We start from the raw sequence: 21,524 nt of genomic DNA, 5'->3' as shown, positions 1-21,524 counted from the left end.
GTTGTAAGGAGGGGAACAAGAACAGGAGCCGTTATGATATGTTTACCCCTCTTTGGGCCTGGATGCCCAAAGGGCTGCTCTCCTTAAAAGGGCAGTGACATACAACTAACTAAAAGAGGGGGAAGGTCAACAAAAATATAGAAAATCATGATACAATACCAGCTAAAGACCACAAAAATGGAAAGTAAAATTTGGCTTGGAACACCATTGACATTTTGTTCGAGCTCCAGTTATTTCAATTAAGAATCAGTCTTACTTTATGCGTCAGAAGAACTGCTGATGTTTGGACAAAGTCCTTTGTATCACTGGACACACACTGCATCTCCACTTTGACCAGGACATGTGCCAAGCTCCAAATACATCTTCTGTTGGGGAGGTCAACTGTGCCCATTGGTGGGGTCTGTCCCAAAAGGATTGTGCATGAAAGGTAATTGCTGGTTCCCAAAGTCAATCACAGGCCTCCCCCCCAAACATCTGGCCCATCTGAGCCAGAGTTTCATCCAAGGAGACACTTCTCATCACCTAATCCTGGGCTGAAGCCTTTTGAGAATGAAACCAGATGGAAACACCTGGGATATCAGAGAAGCAGTTGTAGTTAAAGGGGTCAATTTGCACTGATCATGGAAAAGTTGCTTCCCTCGAGGTAACATTTTTTAATTACTTCATTCCTATACCACTGTAGATATTTTCTGAGCAACATATTGTGGAGACATTGGAACCAGAACCCAGAGGTTTCAGATCTAGAGGAGTGGGTACTACATATCCATTTACAAACAACCAGCTAGTTTGGGAGGTGTTGAGAATCCACCACTTTAAAAGCACTTATAGAGTCAAAGCTAATTGCCGGGTCACCAAACCTGAAACATTAACTCTGTTTTCTCCTCCACAGATGCTGTCAGACCTGCTGAGCTTTTCCAGCAATTTTGGTTTTGTTCCTGATTCACAGCAGCTGCAGTTCTTTAGGTTTTTATGAAGATCTGGACAATATCCAGGCTTGTGCTGACAAGCGGCAAGTGACATTCCCGCCACGCAAATGCCAGGCTAAGACCATCACCAATAAGAGACAATCTAACCACCAGCCCTTGGCAGTCAATGGTGTTACTATCACTGAAGATCCCACGATCAAAATCCTGGGTGTTATCCTTGACCAGAAACTGAGTTGGACTCACCACATTAACACAATGGATACAAGAGCAGGCCAGAAGCTGGGATTACTGCAGCGAGTCCCTCACCCCCTGACCCCTCAAATCCTGTCCACCATCTCCAAGGCACAAGTCAGGAGTGGGATGGAATACTCCCCACTTGCCTGGATGGGTGTCGACATAACAACACTCAAGATGCTTGACACCATCCAGGATAAAGCAACCGCTTGATTGGGACCATATCCATCAGCATCTACTCCTTCCACCATTGCTGCTCGGTAGCAGCAGTGTGTACTAACTACAAGATGCTCTGCAGAAATTCACCAAAGATCCTCAGACAGCACCTTCCAAACCCACAACCACTTCCACCTTGAAGGACAAGGGCATCAGACATATGGGAACACCTGACGTGGAAACATACCACCATTCTTTCATTGTCGCTGGCTCAAAATAGAACATAGAACATAGAACATTACAGCACAGTACAGGCCCTTCAGCCCTCGATATTGTGCCAACCTGAGATACCGATCTGAAGCCCATCTAACCTACACTATTCCATGTATGTCCATATGCTTGTCCAAAAATCCTGAAATTCCCTTCTTATTAGCATTGTGGGACAACCCACAGCAGGGGGACTGCAGCTGGTCCAGAAGGTGGCTCACCCACACCTTCTCTAGGGACGGGCAAGACATACTGGGCCCAGCCAGTGACACCCACATCCTAGAAATGCATTTACTACCTGGGCCAGCATTTATTACTCATTCCTTGTTGCCCTTGAAGGCGTTGGTGAGCTGCCACCGTGAAATGCTGTGAGTGCATCCACATTGCCCAAAGGGAAGGAATTCCAGGAGTTTTGACCTAGCAACATGTAATTCTAAATCAGGTTGGTGGAAGTGGTTTGGAGGGGACCTTGTAACGGGTAGTGTTCTCATCTATCTGCTGCCCTTGTCCTTCCAGATGAAGTGGTCATGGGTTTGGAAGTTGTTGTCTGAGGAGCTTTGGTGAATCTCTCCAGTGCATCTGGCAGCTAGTACGCACTGCTGTGACTGCGCCTGTTGTAGAGAGAGTGGATGTGGTGCCCATCAAGTGGCTGCAGTGTCCTGGATAGTGTCAAGCTTCTTGAGTGTTGTTGGAGCTGCACTCACGGGCTTGAGATCGGTATGACAGGTCGACACAACATCGAGGGCCGAAGAGCCTGGACTGTGCTGTAATGTTCTATGTTCATCCAAGCAAGTGGGGACTGTTCCATCGCACTCCTGACTTGTATCTTATAGATGGTACGCAGGGCTCGGGGAGTCAGGAGGTGAGTTACTCACCGCAGGATTCCCTGCCTCTGACGTCTGTTCACTTGTTAAGTGCGTGAGCTGTGTCTGGGCTTCAAATCAACTCTCCCACCCCTTCCTGTATCCTTGAATTACCAAGTAACCAAAGCGTCTGTTCATCCAAGCTTTGCATACACCCATCAGCTACATAACCGCACATCTCCAGTAGAGGGAATTTCAAACACACCCAATCCTTTCAGCAAAATACTTTATGCTCCTCTCCATCCCAGTTAGCAAAGGACACTTTAGCTCTCACACCCATTACCAACACCACACCCTCCCATATGCCATGACCCTGAATTCAGATTAACATTGATGTGAGAATACAATATTTAGGATATTATGCACTAAATCTAGATCACCAACTTTGTGGAGGAAGATTCAATTGAGTTATTCAAGAGGGAATTCAGTTATTTCAATGGGAATAAGGTACAGAGTCAAAGAAAAGGCTGGAGAATGCTGCAAAGTCAAAATGGTTATTCAGGAAGCTGGTGCGATCATGATGGCCCAAATGGTACTGTTACGTTTTTGCGATTATCTGCACGAGTGTCTAGAAAGAGTCAAGAGGCCAGCCTTAGCCTGGCAATAAAGAGCTGACCTCCAGTGATGGGCAGGAGGAGAGATGGCCATTTTACTAACTTGGTACCTGTCCAATACTCATTGGGTGCAAGGATTCAAACTGACGGTTGATGTAAGCCACCCAAAGGGTCCATGGTCTTATGTGGTACTGTGGTACTGTCCCTATCTCTGAGCCAGGTTCAAGGCTCACCTCTCCAGAGGTCTGTCATAGCACCTCCAAACTGGTTGATAAGAAAAAATATCTGAGACTAACTTGAGGTGGTAATCAGCGTATGGACATGGTGATCGCTGGTTCCACAGATCACTGCTGAACTGGAATCACAGAGGTACTTGCAGTGGCAGGAAACATCAGAGGGAATATAGATTGCAGCCAGCAAAGGAAGGACATGTCAATGGCACAGTCTCAGGATAAAAGGGCCATAGTCAAAGACTGATATGAGGAGGAATTCCTTCCCTCAGAGGGTTGAGAGTCTTTGGAACTCCTTGCTACAGTAAGTTGTGGGGTGCCTTGTGAATTCTTAAAGCTGAAATAGACAGATTCCCGATGAGTTGGAGAATAAAGACTTACAGAGAAGGGGCAAGTAGGTGGCTGGGAGGAACGCTGGCTCAGCCATGATCCTATAGAATAGTGGAGGAGGTTGAAGGGGCTAAATGGCCTACTCCTGCTCCTAGACCTAATGGTTTTGTGGTCTATTGTCTATGGATGAGGGGTGAGAGAAGTTAAGAATTTGCCCAGGGAGGGGAACAGAACTTTCCTGGTGTCTCAGCTGACCTGGGAATGAAAGAAATAAAGAAGAGAAAGATCATTCCTGTCAGCAAATGCTGAAGGACTGTCAGTCCTATTATCTCACGCTGTAGAGATTCGCTGCATCCATTTATCCACGCTCTGGGATCGATAAAACTCTCAATTGTCTCATATTTAAACTGTGGCAATAAACTTAATAAACTTTCTTAAAGCTACTTAAAAAATCCTTAAGTGATTACCTAAGGTAACAGTACTCCCTGAATACAAAATCTTACAAATATATAGTTCCCACTGAGACTGTCAGATGCTGCTGGGGATGTCACTTCTCAGGCATCACCTCAGCAAGGACAATCGACCGACACCACTAAAAGATAATGGTGAAATGTTGCCCCACCATCCGTGTCAAAGGGTAACTGGGGATCTCTGACAGTGGGAGATTGAAACTCCCTGTTACAAATGGAGGGCCCACACAATGGAACAGCTGCTGAGTTTGTGGGTGAGATCATAGGAACTGCAGATGATGGAGAATCTATTAACTTCATCCCACCGCCTTGACCTGTCTGTTCTCCCTGGACTGACCTATCTCTTCCCTACCTCCCCACTTACACCCACCTTTACTGGCTCCATCCCCACCTCTTTGACCTGTCTGTCTCCTTCCACCTATCTTATCCTCTATGCATCTTCTATCCGACTCCCCCTCTCTCCCTATTTATTTCAGAGCTCCCTTCTCCTCCCCCATTTCTGAAGAAGGGTCTAGGCCCAAAATGTCAGCCTTCCTGCTCCTCTGATGCTGCTTGTCCTGCTGGGTTCATCCAGCTCTACACCTTGTTATCTGAGTTTGTGGGCGACACTGAATTCAGTTACATTCACTGACTCTCATTCACTCATTTCCATTTCTCTGTCCAGTGGCTGTTTTTGAAAATTTCCACAAAACGACTGAATTTGTTTTGTGTACTATATCAGCTTCGCAGCTCCTCAATCATACCAAATTTGGCCAGGTTATGAAAAGCTGCTTCAGCAAAAGTAACACGTTATTGCTAACAACAAGAACAAAGAAAACTGGAGAAACCCACAGGCCTGGCAGCATCTGCGAGGAGAGAAAGAGAGTTAATGTTTCGGGTCCAGTGACCTTTGTCAGATATTCTATTCTGATGAAGGCTCTCTGGACTTGAAAGGTTAACTCCGTTTAACTCTTCACAGATGCTTCCAGATCTGCTGAGTTTCTCCAGCGATTTCTGTTTCTTTTTCTCAGATTTCCACCATCCACAGTTCTTAATTTTATTTTAGTGTTTATCACTAAGTTCAAACAAGAATGTTAAATACTGAGGTACTTTCAGATTTGAAACAAGAACCCAAGAGCAGTAACACCATTGAGGATAAGGCCCTAAAACTGTTTCTATCACAAACCTCTGATTGGCTCTGGTCATATCCTTATTAATTGATGACTGAATGCATGATTCCTGATTGGTTGTCAGGAATCGTCAATCATCATTGGTGATGTTATTCCCTGTTTCAGTGCAGGGTGTTCCCAGGAGTATAAATGCAGGAACAAGAGTCAGTTCTAGAGTAGTCTAGGTGATAGTGAGCAGGAATAGTGAAGATGGTTTCCCGAGTGTGTCAGAACTACCACAAGGACTGTGAGGATGCTGTCAACAAGCAGATCAACCTGGAGCTCTATTCCTCCTATGTTTACCTCTCCATGGTGAGGCTTCTGTTCCTGAGACTGTATTCTGAACTCCAAACTTTTAAGTAAACTGTCTTTTTATTGTTGAAGCTTAGTGTGGGGCTAAATCATTAAACAGTGAGTGTTCTGAAGTGTGTGTGGTAAGTGACTGGGCCTTGTTATAGCATTTGCTTTGTCCATATTGAACATGGAGAATAAATCAACAGATATCTATAGTTGTAGACTATGCCTCTGGAGTAGTGACTCCTGATGCAGGCAAACAATACCCAGATCCTGACTTGAAAAATATCTTCCATGAACTTTAACTCAAATCTCTCTCTCCTAAGTTTGCAGATCATGAGCATGAGCCTAGTCACTTATGGTAACTCTTACTTGGGTTGGCTGATGGGAAATATAACATTCTGGTAAATTTATGCACAATCCAAAATAAAACATCAAGAATTGTTAATTCAATCTTTATTCCTGTCTCTAGTATGAGACTCTCTAAAGCAGCACAGTTCAAGGAGATTGTCCCTTGATATCCAACCATGTGGCTGAGAGTAGAGCAGTGGATGTGGTATACATGGATTTTTAAAGTAATGTGCTTGATAAGGTTCCCCATGGTAGGCTCATGCAGGAGGTAAGGAGGCATGGGATATGGGGGAAATGTGGCAGATAAGGTTCAGAACTGGCTGACCCTTAGAAGACAAAGGATGGTAGTAGACAGAAAATATTCAATTTGGTGCTCGGTTATCAGTGGTGTACCATGAGGATCTGTCCTAGGTTGCCATCTATTTGTGATGTTTATAAATTCCTTGGATGAAGGAGTAGAATGGTGGATTAGCAAGTTTGTGGACAACATCAAGGTTGGTAGTGCTGTGAATAGTGCAGAGGGCTGTTCTAGGTTACAAAAGGACTTTGATAAGATGCTGGGCTGAGAAGTGGCAGATGGGTTTTAACCCAAAAAGTTCCTTTCCTTTTGGAAGGACAAACTTGAGCAGAACATAGGGTTAATAGATTTTCTGCAGTGTGAAGGGGCAGAGGGACCTTGGGGTTCATGTCCACAGTTCCCTGAAAGCTGCACCCCCCTGCTGCAGGTGGCTAGAGTGAAGGTGTATGATGTTAGCTCTCTCTACTAGAGGGCTTGAGTTTAAGAGCTGTCAAGCTGTGCTCCAGCTGAACAAAAGTCTGGTTTAACAACATCTGGAGTATTGTGTATTTCTGGTCACCTCATGACAGGAAAGATGAGGCAGCCTCAAAAGGTGCAGAGGAGATTTTCCAGGATCCTACCTGGAATTGTAGGAAGCTCTCAGAAGGGAAGTTTGAGAGCTAGGGCTTTTCCTTTAGATGTCATGTGATTTGATCGGTGTACAAAATGATCAGAGGTATAGATACAGTAGACAGCCAGAGACCTTTTTTCTTTAGGTTAGAGGTAGTTATTATGAGGGGGGCCATAGTTTTAATGAGTGGAGGTAGATAAAGGAGTTGTCAGAGGTACGTTCTTCTGTGGTCAGTGCATGGAATGCATTGCTGGAGAGGGTAGTGGAATCGGCCTCATTAGGCACTTAAGCAGCTATTCGACAGGCATGTGGATGATAGTATAAGGTAGGGATGGAGGTTAGATAGACCTTGGGATCAGAGTAAAAGTTCAGCACAACGTTGTGGGCCGAAGGGCCTGTTCTGTCAAGTTAGATCATGGCCTAGTGGTATTATTGCTGGCCCATTAATCCAGATATCCAAGTGATAGTCTAGTCTAGGACTGGAGGTTGAATTCTACCATGGCAGAGGGCAGAATTAAAATCCAGCATTAAGAATCAAATGATTGAACAAAACCATCTTGTTCCCTAATATCCTTTTTTAGGGAAGGAAACTGCCATGTTGGCCTGATCTGGCCTACATATGACACCAGGCTCATGGCAATGTGGCTGGCTCTTAACTGCGCTCTGAATAATTGGGATGGGCAATAAATACTAGTCTAGCCAGTGATGTCATGTTCTGTGACTTGTAAAAACAAATTGCTTTTCCTTGTGGACTCCTTAGCAATGAGTTTCCCAAAGTGTGCACAGCAAGGATTGTTGGACTAGGATAATGGTCTCTGTTTGGCTCTTGTGTTGACTGACTAAATCTCCAAAATAAAAGTGGAGCTCCTGTTCTGGAAATTTCCCCTTCCTGAGGATAAATTTTAGCTGTCAGTGTATACCATTTTTTCCTAATTCACTTAATGGGTCTAAGGGGTTTGAATTGTACACTTCTCAACATTTGCTCTCTTACTCTAACATAAGTGAAGTGAAAGGGCATTGATTCTTGATTCTCTCTGCAGTTCTCTTACTTTGACCGGGATGACGTTTCCCTGCATCACTTTGCTGAGTTCTTCAAGGAGCAGTCTCATGAGGAACAGGAACACGCAGAGAAACTGATGGCATTTCAGAATAAACGTGGGGGCCGAGTTATCCTGCAGGATGTCCAGGTAACTTGTACCATCTAAAGAATGAGCTTCCATTAATGATGACTGACAGCTGAAATAAATGGGATTGGATTTGAGAACAGTCAGTTTGAAGAGTTGGAGTCAATGATCTATTCTGTTTACAATCCTGTCTTCTCCAGGTGTAGGCAAATCTTTGATCTAGCTCCCATTAACTGGGCAATCAGTAATTGCCATGAATTGTTAGTCCCTATGCATTGCCTCCCACCTTGCAGACATTGCTTTGACAGGAATCCCCCATGGTTGTTGTCTTGTATTTGAACATCTTTGTCTCTCCAGAAGCCAGAGCAGGATGAGTGGGGCAATGGTCTGGAGGCAATGCAGAGAGCTCTGCAGATGGAGAAGGATGTGAACCAGAGTCTGCTGGATCTGCACAAACTCTCCTCTGGCCACGCTGACCCTCATGTGAGTTTCTTGTTAATTTGGGAAATTGCAATGCATAAGGCTTAGTTCAGAATTTCTGCATCTAAATAACATTCACTTGAGTGGGTGTGGAGAACAGTTGTTCTTTGATTTGGTGGTTAAAGCTTTGTAACTACTTCAGCCATTGCTGACTACAATCCAGTTTCTTAACACTGGTTTTTTTTTTAAATACTTGTGCCTTTCTCCAGCTGTGTGACTTCCTGGAGAGGCACTACTTGGATGAGCAAGTGAAGATGATCAAGAAGCTGGGAGATCACATCACCAACCTGAAGAGACTGGGAGCCCCTGACAATGGCATGGGAGAGTACCTGTTTGACAGGCTCACCCTGGGGGAGAGTGACTGAACTGCCAGCAGGGAATGAATTTGTAATGTACTTGTGTAGCTAGGAAACTTGTAACTAGTGAGGCCAAGCTTGTCAAAACATTAAATAAAGTGCCTATGGGCTAGATCCTCGTGGTCTGTTAATGTACCTGAAATCAGGCGTCTCATGTACCAGACCAGCCAAGATGTTGATGAGATTATCACTCCCATGTCATTTTTGGCATGACACAGGACAAGATCTGGTCTTATATGATCTTCATGCAATGCACTATAGAGTTTAGAGCTGCTCTAACAACAGTTAGAATTTAGTATGATATTTTTCTTGCCCATCTAAAGCTGATGTGGGGGTAGCAGGTGGGTCAAAGGAATATCAAGAATGAACTAAACTTTCTTGAATCTTTTCAAGGGCTCAGTCTTCAGGAGCAGGGCCTCTGGGCTGAGGAAGGAACACTACCACAGGAGCCTCTATAAACAAATGACAGCCTCTTAAAAGTGGGACATCAGATCAAAGGGTGTGACTCCATGTTAACCCCATAAACACTTTACAAACCCTGCTGGACCTACTTGGTTACTTTTAAAACATTTTCATTTTCTTTTGAATCTCTAGCATCTAGGTTTCTACCTAGTTGACCTGCTCCTCAAAGGGGAGTGCTGGTCAAAACAGTAGCTTGTGGGAACTTAGTTCAATACGTGGGTAGAAACACTGTTTCCAAACTCCTCTGTTCTAATGGAGCCCTTATTTGCAATAGTTTAAACAATTGTTTTATAATCCAAAAGCAGATACCATGAGAAATTAACTTGCGTAGTTTTGCTCACTTAAAACTTACGCATATTCCCTTTTAACATTTTCTGGTAACACTTGAACAAAGTTGTAAATGACAAGTAGTACTGGAGACCTGTGAGCTCCTCTTTATTGAACAAGCTCTTGGCAGTTCCTTGCAAACAGAAGGTTAATACAAAAGTATGCTTTTATTTTTTGAAGTTGAAGAATAAATTAAAGCTGGTTCTATGAATCTGAGCTTTAAACCTTTCAGGCCTGATCCATCAGTTAATAAAACTCAAATGAAGCTGCTCCTTCATTAAACTTGTCAGCTTGTTGTTAAATTTGAAGGAAATACCCATTTCCAATCCTGTTTGTTCACTATACATCTACATCTCCTTCACGTTAATGGTTTAACCTTGTTGCCATGACCACAATTCTGAGGTTTGGTAGTTCATTTTTGGAACTTAGTTGAGGTCTGGTTGATACAAGAAAATTATTCGTCTGTCACTTGAATCACAATCTTTGAATCTCAGATGGAAAGAATGAGTTTATTTCCAAACCCAAACCCAAACCCAAACCATCCCTTCGCCCTGCTGGCAGATACTGAAGTCTTGTGGTTCCTGGGAAAAGGATTTGTCAGTAGTTATACCAACAATCTGTAACCGCAGGCCTTCCATCAATGGATCTTGTGTCCTGTGTCCATCTGCATGGCTATTGAGTGACCATATTATGTCTATCCGCTTGGACAAAGCCCTTTATGAGGACTGAACATTCCCTGCATCTCAGCCTTTTCAATAAGGACAGGTTTTGGTGCCCGGTATAGCTTCTGTTCAGCTGAGTCAACTGTACCCATTTAGTGGTATCTCTTCGCAAGAAGATTTTGTCTATAGTGTCAGCAATGGTCCTGAGTGTGAATCTCAGACAGCCTCGTTTTTGTATCTAGACCAGCGTTTACTCCAAGGAAGCCACATGTTCACCTATTCCAGGATTGAACCACTTCTCTAATAAACTGTGACATCAACGCTTGGGATCTTAGAGGATGCTAGGATTCCTAACAGACCAGAAAGAGGTCATTCAGCCCATTGAGTCTGCACCAACCCTCCAAAGAGCACCACACCCAGACTAACCATTTGCCTCCCATCCCTGTCCCTGCAACCACACATTTTCCATGGTTAGCCCACTTGCCTGCACATCCCTGGACAGTAGGGGAAATTTGGCACAATCAACCCACCTCGCCTACAACATCTTTAGATTTAAGGAGGAAACTGTAACACTTGGAAGAGGCCCACGCAGACATGGGGAGAATGTGTAAACTCCACGCAGATGGTCGCCTCATGCCAGGATCGAACCCAGGTCCCTGGTGCTGTGAGGCAGCAGTGCTAGCCGTTGTGACACAAAACAAGGCCAGAGGGAAAGACTAAAATTATTTTTAAATAGTGAGTTGTTACAATTGAGAACGCACTGATAGGGCAAGGTAAGAGAAGCAGATGCCTCAATGATTTCAAAGAGAGATTTGGAGACATATAACGACAATGAAATGAATGGCAGCACTATTGGGAAATCAGAGGACTGGGACTAATTTGAAAGTTCTTTCAAAGAGCCAGCACAAACTTTCGGTACTAAATGGTCTCCATTTGTGTCTGAATCAAAGAGTTGGAAAATATTCGAGTCTAAACATTTCAAATAGATTCAAGTCACATCAGTCAAGTTGAAAGTCACCCTCTGAACAAATAACATTGACCACAGGAAAAGATGAGCTGCTCCACTGAGTGTGTTCTCAAATCTCTGCAGTCGAGACCAGTGTGTGGGTGACATTAGATTCAGCCGCATTAACTTGCTCTCACATTTCCATTTCTCTGTCCTGTGGTTGGTTTGCAAATTCCCTCAAGATGATCTGACTTGCTGAGGAAAAAAAATAGCAAAATAACTGCGGATGCTGGAAATCAGAAACAAAATCAGAAATTGCTAGAAAAGCTCAGCAGGTCTGGCTGCATGTGTAGAACAGTTCTGAGGCAGGGTCACTGGGCCCAAACGTTAACTCTGGTTTCCCTTCACAACTGCTGCCAGACCTTCTGAGCTTTTCTCGATCTGCAAAAGGTACTGTATCAGCTTCACAGCTCCTCGTACGTATCAAACTTGACCAGGTTATGAAAAGCTGCTTCAGCAACAGAGTAAGATATAGTTCCAGCGAATAAAACTTCAAGGGATTTTCAGAATTGAGGAATGTCAATGGAATCAAAAAACTAGTGACAACACCAAGACAATTCGGTCAAACGGGACACTATTTTCCAAATCTCTGATTGGCTCTGGGTCTCAGTCCATTCCCGACAGGCCCCTCTCCTGAGTTCACTGGTGCCTGAATTCATGGAGATTCCTGATTGGCTATCAGTGATTGTCAATCTTCATTGGTCACATCATTCCCTGGTTGAACGCAGGATGATACGAGGAATATAAATACAAGAGCTTGTGGTAGAGAAACTCAGTTCTAGAGTTGTTGAGGTGATAGTGAAGATGGCGTCTCAAGTGTGTCAGAACTACCACAAGGACTGTGAGGATGCTGTTAACAAGCAGATCAACCTGGAGCTCTATTCCTCCTATGTTTACCTCTCCATGGTGAGGCTTGTGGTATTGAGAGTTCATGCTTTCTCCTTTACTTGTTACCCTTACTGGCTTGACCCCACCCTTCTGTACACCTCCCAACAACCTGGAGCAACTAAGTGTATGTAATATATCAATGTTGTCTATTCTCCTGTGTTTTATAGCTGCCTGTCTTTTATAACTGTCTGGTGAGAGCTAATGAAATGTTTGTTTTCATGTTTCTTTCCCCTACCAAACCGCACCCTCTTATCTTTCCCCCCCCCCCATCCACTTAAGGGGTCCCTTTTGCATTAAGGGACTAACTGCTTTGCATGATGTCACTATTAGGTTTTATTTCAGTATCTTATTGGGGTTCAAGATTCCTTGTAGCTTCTTGGATGATTTTCAGGACACAAAACTGATCAATTTCCATTCCACTTTCACTTTAAAGTGAATGGGGTGACTCACTGTTGAAGCAGTCACTATGTATGAGCCACCTTCATGTCTATGAAGGAGTATAACCCTGATGTGTTGGTTTCATACTGGTACTTCCAAAATGATGTCTTATGTTATTGCCTCAATGTCAAGGGATCTTTTTCTTGTCTCAACTAATAGTAGTGGATTGTTAATTTTTGGGCTTTTAGTGGAAGAGTCTGATTCATTTGGATCAAGTACTGAAATAACCCCAGGCTCCCTATGCAAGTAGGAATTTTCTGAAAGGGGTGTTTGGTCTCTTGACTGTCCTTTTGAGATCTGGGGGAAATAATGGCTGTTGAGGTGCTTGAGTTCTGACTCATTAGCTCCTATGCCAATGAATGTGAGTCTGACCAGTTGTGATCACTTTCCATGTTAAAATGGTGGTGGGATGGGTGGGTCTATAGCTGGAGAAGACCTTTTCTCCAAGGAGAAGTGAACTCTGGTCACAGTGATAGAAAACATGACCTGTAGCTGTGATCACTATTTGTAGTAAGATCATGGTCATTTGGTGTACATTCTACAGTAATCTTCTAGCTAACCAGTAACTCTGCCTCAATATCCACTTCCTTAACTATTCCACATTTCCCCAACACCCAAATCTTTCAGTTGCACAAGCAATTGAAGCTGCTTGTCAGTCAAATGACATAGACATTCGTACACTTGTCTCTAGTACTGCACTCTGTATACCCAGTCTAATATGGTCCTATATTGTCTGTATAGACAGGATTTGAATGCTTCATTCTTTGTCTTTTTAAAAGAAAAACTACACAAGCTCTTGCTGAAGCTCTGGCTGGATGAGATCTGGAGCTTTGCTGACTTGGCCGCTTTGTCCTCTTCTCCCCACAGTTCTCTTACTTTGACCGGGATGATGTTGCCCTGCGTCACTTTGCTGAGTTCTTCAAGGAGCAGTCCCAAGAGGAATGGGAACATGCTGAGAAACTGATGGCATTCCAGAATAAACGTGGGGGCCGAGTCCTCCTGCAGGACATCAAGGTTGGTCTATCCGCCTACATTGTAATGACCTGAACTAGACATGGATTTGAAGCTTGAATTCTACTGGGATAATGCTATATGGCACATTAGTTCCTAGTTGCCTTTCCAACTCACTGCATTGCACTTCCCTTCACTTTTCACATGAGTGAAGCATCTGTCTCTTCCCTCCCTCCAGAAGCCAGAGCAGGATGAGTGGGGCAATGGCCTGGAGGCAATGCAGAGAGCTCTGCAGATGGAGAAGGATGTGAACCAGAGTCTGCTCGATCTGCACAAACTCTCCTCTGGCCATATGGACCCTCATGTGAGTTACTGATGATCAATCATCAGGGTATTGAAGGTGATAGTGGAATCTGCCCTGCCCTGCATATTGACCAATGTCCATGCAAGCTTGTTTTGGTGCAAAAAGCACTTGTGCTAATTGTCTGTGACTAATTTGATGTAGTATTCAGTGTGTAAGCTATTATAGGGATTATGGCCAATTAAATGAATTAGCTTGGCAAATGTGGACAAGTCAGCTTTGCTCTGCCTTCTGTAACACCTGTAGCTCAGGAGGCTGTTTCTAGCCTGTTCTTGGAGATCGCCAGTTGCTGTAGCTATCCATAATAGTAACACCAAGGAAGGCCAATCCAAACATGTCTGTCTGAACTAATTACTCTTGTTTCCTCCAGCTGTGTGACTTCCTGGAGAGGCACTACCTGGATGAGCAAGTGAGGATGATCAAGAAGCTGGGAGAGCACATCACCAACCTGAAGAGACTGGGAGCCCCTGACAATGGCATGGGAGAGTACCTGTTTGACAGGCTCACACTCAGCTGAGCTTTGGCACCGTTTTCTACTTTGTGTAGAATGCTAACATAAGCCTGTTCTTCTTTCTCTCTGGGTATGGAAATAAATTTCAGTGAAACTGACATGCTGCTGTGTTGCTCATTCCATGCACAGCAATCCAGACAAAAGATTGCTAGCTGTTTGAACTGATGGTGGGTAAACTTTAATATTGGCATTCCTTCTGGCTCCCTAAATGTTATCCAGTGCTAGGCTACCTCTCCAGGCTACAGTTGAGCTGCATGAGGCTTTTGGTGTTGGGTTGAGAATGCAGGATGAAAATTGGCTACTCCGTTTACTGCATTAAGGGACTTCTTCCATTTCAACGGCATGTATTTACAATCATGACCTAGTTCAACACTGTGCAGCAGAGATTGACAAATTCTTGATCTCAAAAGGAATAAAGGGCTGCAGGGAAGTGGTGTTGAAATGCCCATCAGCCATGGTTTAAATGGCTGAGTGGACTTGATGGGCCGAATGGCCTTACTTCTGCTCAGTCTTATGGTCTGATATGTCATTTGGAAACATCATTGAGCTAGATCACAGAACTAGAAAAGGGTGAAAATGCTGTCTTTTAGCAAGAGGAAAAGCCGGTTAGGCCCCTGCTGTCAAACACTCCCAGGCCAATGACATTGCAGGGCAGGAGGCGTGGTAGAGCTACTTAAAAGAAAAGAAGTCTTGATGCTTTCAGCTTCAAAGTAAAGCATCTTTGATACTCTTCTCAAATCGTGTCAGGACATGGTTTTTTTTCTTGGCCTGAAGAATGATCCCACTCCCACCAGGGGGAGAAGTTAATGCCCTGTTGTGTGCATTGGAGTACAAGGTATGTTTGAGTTGAGCAGAGCTGGAGTTTAAGATTCATTTATCTCCTCTCCAAGAAATTACAATCATGGCATTCCCAAATCCCTACAGTGTGGGAAAAGGGCCCTTTGGCCCAACAATTCCATGCTGACCCATTCCCTTATAACCCACCTATCTTGCAAAATACTTGAACACTTAGCAATTTCTCACAGCCAATCCAGCCAGTGTGCACCTCTTTGGGTGGTGAGAGGAAGCTAGAGGATACCCACACCACTACTGCATAAGGGGTTCAGATAAGGCCTTTTGCAGACAAGTTGGGGAGGGGCTTCGTGTTGATGAGGTGCAGGACAAACTTTTATCTGCTAATCCTTGTTGAGCAACAGGGACTTGACTGATGGTTGTGGGGAGGACACCCCTTTTTGGGAGAGCTTAGAGCAACTGGTCACCCATTTAAAATGAAATCTTGCTTTGCACTGGTAGGTTGAGGAGTTGAAAGTATCCGTTAAAGTGATTCTGAACATTACTGAGAGATTCTTCATGAGCAGAGGTGAAATTTTGACCCATGTTGGTGGGGTTCTGCTGATTGTTTGCAGGAACCAGAAATGGAACAATCTCTTCAATTCCACCAAATTATTGAAAGTGTTTCTTGCAGTTCTCCATGTGTCTGATGGGCTGACGTGCTCTTGCTCAGGAAATAAGTCCAGCCCCTGGATCTAAATGCTTCACAATCATTCCCTATGTTCAATGCATTCCAAACACTTTCCCCCACCATCAATGACAGAAACAGAAATTGCTGGAAAAGCACAGCAGGTCTGTCACTGTCAGCATCTGTGAAGTAAATTTCGGAGCTAACATTTCAGGTCCGGTAACCCTTCCTCAGAATAAATGGCTGCTTGGAAAATGTCAGTTCATATGCAGAAGATAGGGATGGGGATGGGGTAGGGATTAAAAGGTTGGATAAAGGATAGAACACACAAGAGCAGATGGACAGACAAAGGAGTTGATAACAATGTGGCTAAGAGGGTGAATAGCTGTTAATGAGGATTGTTAGCGACTAATAACAGGTAGTGTGTGAAGGCAGGCCATCATTAAACTTGTTCTGAGGCGTAAATGGTCACAGAGAGCTGAAAGCAGAAGTATATCTGTGACAGCACCAACACCCCGATGGCCATTGTTGCCTCTGAACTCATGATTCCCTCTATTTCGGCTCTGCTCTGGCAAGTCCTCTCCTGGTTAGTTACAAATAGTACCGTAGTTGTGATCACATTCGACATGGTCTTGTTTCAGTTCTCAAACAGCTGGCTGGTTACGTTCCAAATTCTACAGCTCACAAAACAGTGAAAGGATGTTTTGTTTTCACCCGTTCATGTGACTGTGCATTGACCACTTTGAGATGACCCCCTTGACAGATGCCAACTGTTGGGAACTATTGTCTGTACCCGCACTGTCCGATGGGCATACAACACGCTGCATGAATAAAAGCAGAAAGGCTCAAGTTACATCCCAAGGCTCTCCAAGTATCAAATGTTAAATCTTGTCTCACAAATACCTCTCATTTTAAAGTCAACATTTGCAGAAGGAAAAGAACATTTAGACTGAGTGATGTTTGTCATCAACTGTTGTGATTATTATCAGGATCACTGACCTCTTATGAACCTGATGAGCGATGTGTCAATTCATCAAGAGATGGGCGAATACAGGAGCAATTGTACACAATAGCATCTCCAGGGTTGAATTTCCTGAGATGTATTGGGAAACTCTGATTTCGAGAATTCTATCAGTTTCAACTTGAGGAAAGTCACACAACCAATCTCCATTACAGACAAGTGTCCATGACATAACAGTAAGAAAGTCAAGCATGTGGAGAAATAGATAATAAAATGTGAGGCTGGATGAACACAGCAGGCCCAGCAGCATCTCAGGAGCACAAAAGCTGATGTTTCGGGCCCAAGCCCGTCATCAGAGAGGGGGATGGGGTGAGGGTTCTTGAATAAATAGGGAGAGAGGGGGAGGCGGACCGAAGATGGAGAGAAAAGAAGATAGGTGGAGAGGAGAGTATAGGTGGGGAGGAAGGGAAGGGATTGGTCAGTCCAGGGAAGACAGACAGGTGAAGGAGGTGGGAAGGGGTTAGTAGGTAGGAGATGGAGGTGTAGCTTGGGGTGGGAGGAAGGGATGGGTGAGAGGAAGAACAGGTTAGGGAAGCAGAGACAGGTTGGACTGGTTTTGGGATGCAGTGGGTGGAAGGGAAGAGGTGGGCTGGTTGTGTGGCGCAGTGGGGGGAGGGGACGAACTGGGCTAGTTTTGGGATGCGGTGGGGGAAGAGGAGATTTTGAAGCTGGTGAAGTCCACATTGATCCCATTGGGCTGCAGGGTTTCCAAGCGGAATATCAGTTGCTGTTCCTGCAACCTTCGGGTGGCATCATTGTGGCAGTGCAGGAGGCCCATGATGGACATGTCATCAAGAGAATGGGAGGGGGAGTGGAAATGGTTTGCGACTGGGAGGTGCAGTTGTTTAATGCGAACCGAGCGGAGGTGTTCTGCAAAGCGGTCCCCAAGCCTCCGCTTGGTTTCCCCAATGTAGAGGAAGCCACAACAGGTGCAGTGGATGCAGTATACCACATTGGCAGATGTGCAGGTGAACCTCTGCTTAATATGGAAAGTATTCTTGGGGCCTGGGATAGGGGTGAGGGAGGAGGTGTGGGGGCAAGTGTAGCATTTCCTGTGGTTGCAGGGGAAGGTGCCGGGTGTGGTGGGGTTGGAGGGCAGTGTGGAGTGAACAAGGAGTCACGGAGAGAGTGGTCTCTCCGGAAAGCAGACAGGGGTGGGGATGGAAAAATGACTTGGATGGTGGGGTCGGATTGTAGGTGGCGGAAGTGTCGGAGGATGATGCGTTGTCTCCGGAGGTTGGTGGGGTGGTGTGTGAGAACGAGGGGGATCCTCTTGGGGCGGTTGTGGTGGGGGCGGTGCAAAAATTCCATCCCCTATTCCCAATTCCTCCGCCTCCGCCGCATCTGCTCCCACGATGAGGCATTCCACTCCCGCACATCCCAGATGTCCAAGTTCTTCAAGGACTGCAACTTTCCCCCCACAGTGGTAGAGAACGCCCTTGACCGCGTCTCCCGCATTTCCCGCAACACATCCCTGACACCCCGCCCCCCACCACAACCGCCCAATTTATTGTACAACAATCTGTATGCATCACATCAATCCTTTATTGCCCTTTCCCAGAAGGGGGGAAATGTCTGTAAGTATATCTTAAATTCACTTACCCACTTCCAGCTGTGTGACTTCCTGGAGAGGCACTACTTGGATGAGCAAGTGAAGATGATCAAGAAGCTGGGAGATCACATCACCAACCTGAAGAGACTGGGAGCCCCTGACAATGGCATGGGAGAGTACCTGTTTGACAGGCTCACCCTGGGGGAGAGTGACTGAACTGCCTGCAGGGAGTGAGCTTGTTGTCATGTGTCTGAATGGGAGACCTGTAGAGACTTATCCTTTTTGTAGAAGCAGCTCATTGCTCTGTACAAAGTGTAAATAAATTGCTCAATAGTGGACCATGTCTTGCCTCCCTTTCTCATTTTAATCTTTGCTGTGAATTGTTCTGTACTTAGTTCCTGTTTGGTTCTGCTGCTGCTGATGGGAACTCGTTTCCCAATGGGCTGTGGGTTTCACTATGTGGACCAGACAATAGTCTGCAGCGAGTTACCTTGGACAGGGGGAGCTGCTGCCCTGAGCCTTCCTGCATCCTGTAGTGGTTGACCCACCATATCCTCTGTAGGAAGGAATTAGAACTGATTCAGGAACAGTGAAGTGTGAGGAATGGCTCATGGACCTACCCTTCTTGGCAAAAGGGCCAACTGAGCAGAAGGTTCTAAGCCATCAGGGAAACGTTGGTGGGGCGAGTGGGGGGGTTGTTATTGGGAAAACTGGTATTCCAGTAAGTTAAGCACAGCCCACAATTCAAGACACTTGTGGGTATGGAAAGAATAAACTTCAGGTTGTGCCTATGGAATTTTGCTTTCAATGCTACTTTAGTTGGCTTCATCAAGCTGTTTAGTATTACACTCTAATGGAGTGGTTGGGACTTGAAACCACCCCTCCAAGACGAGGGGTAGGGATGCTGCCATTGCACCAGCTAGAGTTAAGCAAATAATACATGCTAAGTGTGCATATGGGGTGAGTCCAACTCTCAAATCAGAGTGAGATGTAAATTTCTTGACTTGTCAAGTTTATCAGTCCTTGTTAGACTCCTGGGGAGCACTTTCAAATAAAGGCCTAGGGTGCAGGTATTAAGTTCCTTGAAGGTGGGAAAGAAAATATTTGGGATGCTTCCCTGCATTGTCAGGGCATGGGGTACAGTATTTAGAATGTCACCCTACAGCTGAATCGGGCAGTGGTGAGGTTACTTTAGGAATACTGCATTTATTGCTGGGTTTCCTCCTAAAGATATCCTAAAAGCTAAAGATTCAGGAAAAACATCAGCAAAGAGGCTGAGTAAACTGGCTCTAGCCTCATTTGAGTGCCAGAAGCCAAGAGGAGACATTCGATTTGTAATATCGAGGGACGTGGATGGAATAAATAGTCAAGGCCTTTCTTCCCAGGCTTGAAGAGAGCATAGATGAAAAGTGAGAGGCAAGATTAAAAAGGGTTCCTGGGGCAGCTGCCCTGTAGGGTGTGGTGCATTTGGAATGAGCTGCGAGAGGAACTGGTGGAGGCTGGTACAGTTAACAACAGGAGATGGTACTTGGCTGTGTCTCTGAAGAGTAAGTGTTCAGAATAATATGGGCAAATACTCATGAATGGGACCAGACTGGTTTTGTATATCTGGTGGACACTGTTGAATGGGACTAAATAGTGAGTTTCCATAATGACTATTCGTCCAACTGAGGAATGGAGTGCGCATCTGAGGGTTTACTCTAACAAGCTGGTGGCTGAGCCCCAACATTACATTTTCTTCATAAAGTTTGAGGACTAAAGGAGGGGAACAGGAACTTCACAAAAGAAACACTATTTTCCATCTACCTGTCGCCTGCAGGAATGAAAGCCCACCTTAAGGGGCTCTGTTAGACATATGACAAAACAGGAGAGATCCCAACAGAAAGTTTTAGAGTCCCTTCCAAACAAAAGGATGGAAAACAACAAAAAAACAATTATCAGTCGACGACTGCCACTGTGTCAGGATCAGGTCTTGAAAAGTAGGAATTTATTTTATTTCAGAGGCTCAGCTTCTACATGAGCAGGAATGGCAGGGAGCTAACCTCCTTCTCACTCTGGGGCCTGCAGAATTTGTAAGAATAACATCCTCTGGCATTTCTGATGATGGTAAGGGTTGTGCTGACATTGAGATGTCCAATTGTGGGAGATATAGCTTGAGTTCATGTCATGCAGCCAATAGCCAGGGGAAGTGTTTGATCGGTGCAAAGGGAGATGTTGCAGGGAAGGTATGAAAAGTGAATTCACTGAAGCCAATCTATGTGGAAAAGTTTGAACTCAGTGTTATCTGTACATCCATCGTTTCCTCATAAAGGATCCTCTTGAACAAACACAAAGAATTGATGGCCAGCTGGGTAAAAGAAGCAACTGTAAAACAATGACGACAAGCCAGTAGCATCTGCCAGTGCTTGACTGTGGAACAATTATTCCAATCCTTGAGTCAGATGTGGCTCATCTCACCCACCAAAGCACAGTCCATTCTTTCAAAATACATCCAGGTTGTGTTGTACGGGAGCAGATTGAGTTCAAATCTGTCAAAGTCCAATCGCCCAGCAAAGCCCAAATTGTCACAACCCCGTGCGAAGAAGGGCCAAGGAGGAAACAATGCCAAATGAGCTTGGAACAGTGTGTCAGGCAGGATCGATTCCAACAACAGAAGGATAGCTTCAGTGAGAAACTGCCAATATATTTACATCTTGTAGATACCATTCGCAGAACAAATACACTTTAGCAAAACGAAAATCTTCTTCAACTGATGACAGTAGCAAGGAATTATGGTCTTGTTTTCAACCGTATAAAAGATCAAATAAATTTGAGCCAAATCAATTTATTTTGTTGAATCTCCTGATCAGATGATATTGAACTTCATTCTGCAAAATAAAACATAAATGAGATGCCGATGTCAGATAGAAATTACTGACAGAGGTGTCTCAATTTCTTAAGCTTTCTCTACCCACATGCTCGGAACCTTGCACCCGCTCAGGAGTTCTCTACAAAAACATGAGATAAGGCGATTAACCAGTCAGTGTGTCCTTCAACATTGTATTATGAACTTCCTGCAGTGTATTTATTTGGATATCAACTTGAGAAGAACGTGGCTATCTGTGGTTGATGTTACACAGACAACCAGGGAGTAAGCCAGGAACACCACCTATTCCCACAGAGCCAGGCACCACAGTCATTCATCAAAGTCTCTGG

The 21,524-nt window shown here is 44.7% G+C and overlaps 2 protein-coding genes across 2 annotated transcripts; both read left to right on the top strand.

Annotated features, from left to right (window-relative positions):
- Positions 1 to 5,385: 5,385 nt before the first annotated feature.
- LOC132206600 (ferritin heavy chain A-like) lies at positions 5,386 to 8,707 on the top strand. Its single transcript, XM_059640856.1, has 4 exons — positions 5,386 to 5,490; positions 7,772 to 7,918; positions 8,213 to 8,338; positions 8,545 to 8,707. Exons 1-4 carry the CDS (start codon positions 5,389 to 5,391, stop codon positions 8,698 to 8,700), a joined length of 531 nt encoding a protein of 176 aa, XP_059496839.1. The 5' UTR covers positions 5,386 to 5,388; the 3' UTR covers positions 8,701 to 8,707.
- A 3,245-nt stretch (positions 8,708 to 11,952) lies between these two features.
- On the top strand, positions 11,953 to 18,545 carry LOC132206572 (ferritin heavy chain A-like). Its single transcript, XM_059640804.1, has 4 exons — positions 11,953 to 12,054; positions 13,342 to 13,488; positions 13,664 to 13,789; positions 18,390 to 18,545. The coding sequence occupies exons 1-4, from the start codon at positions 11,953 to 11,955 to the stop codon at positions 18,543 to 18,545; spliced, it is 531 nt and encodes a 176-aa protein (XP_059496787.1).
- Positions 18,546 to 21,524: the final 2,979 nt, after the last annotated feature.

Source organism: Stegostoma tigrinum, chromosome 38 (assembly GCF_030684315.1).
Source record: "Stegostoma tigrinum isolate sSteTig4 chromosome 38, sSteTig4.hap1, whole genome shotgun sequence".
Lineage (NCBI taxonomy): Eukaryota > Metazoa > Chordata > Chondrichthyes > Orectolobiformes > Stegostomatidae > Stegostoma > Stegostoma tigrinum.
This window is presented reverse-complemented; position numbering and strand designations above follow the sequence as displayed.

Coding starts and splice junctions, on each gene's coding strand:
- LOC132206572 (XM_059640804.1), top strand. CDS start 11,953: ATGGCGTCTCAAGTGTGTCAGAACTACCACAAGGACTGTGAGGATGCT. Junction 12,055..13,341: donor CCTATGTTTACCTCTCCATG/GTGAGGCTTGTG, acceptor TTCTCCCCACAG/TTCTCTTACTTTGACCGGGA. Junction 13,790..18,389: donor CTGGCCATATGGACCCTCAT/GTGAGTTACTGA, acceptor ACCCACTTCCAG/CTGTGTGACTTCCTGGAGAG.
- LOC132206600 (XM_059640856.1), top strand. CDS start 5,389: ATGGTTTCCCGAGTGTGTCAGAACTACCACAAGGACTGTGAGGATGCT. Junction 5,491..7,771: donor CCTATGTTTACCTCTCCATG/GTGAGGCTTCTG, acceptor TTCTCTCTGCAG/TTCTCTTACTTTGACCGGGA. Junction 8,339..8,544: donor CTGGCCACGCTGACCCTCAT/GTGAGTTTCTTG, acceptor GCCTTTCTCCAG/CTGTGTGACTTCCTGGAGAG.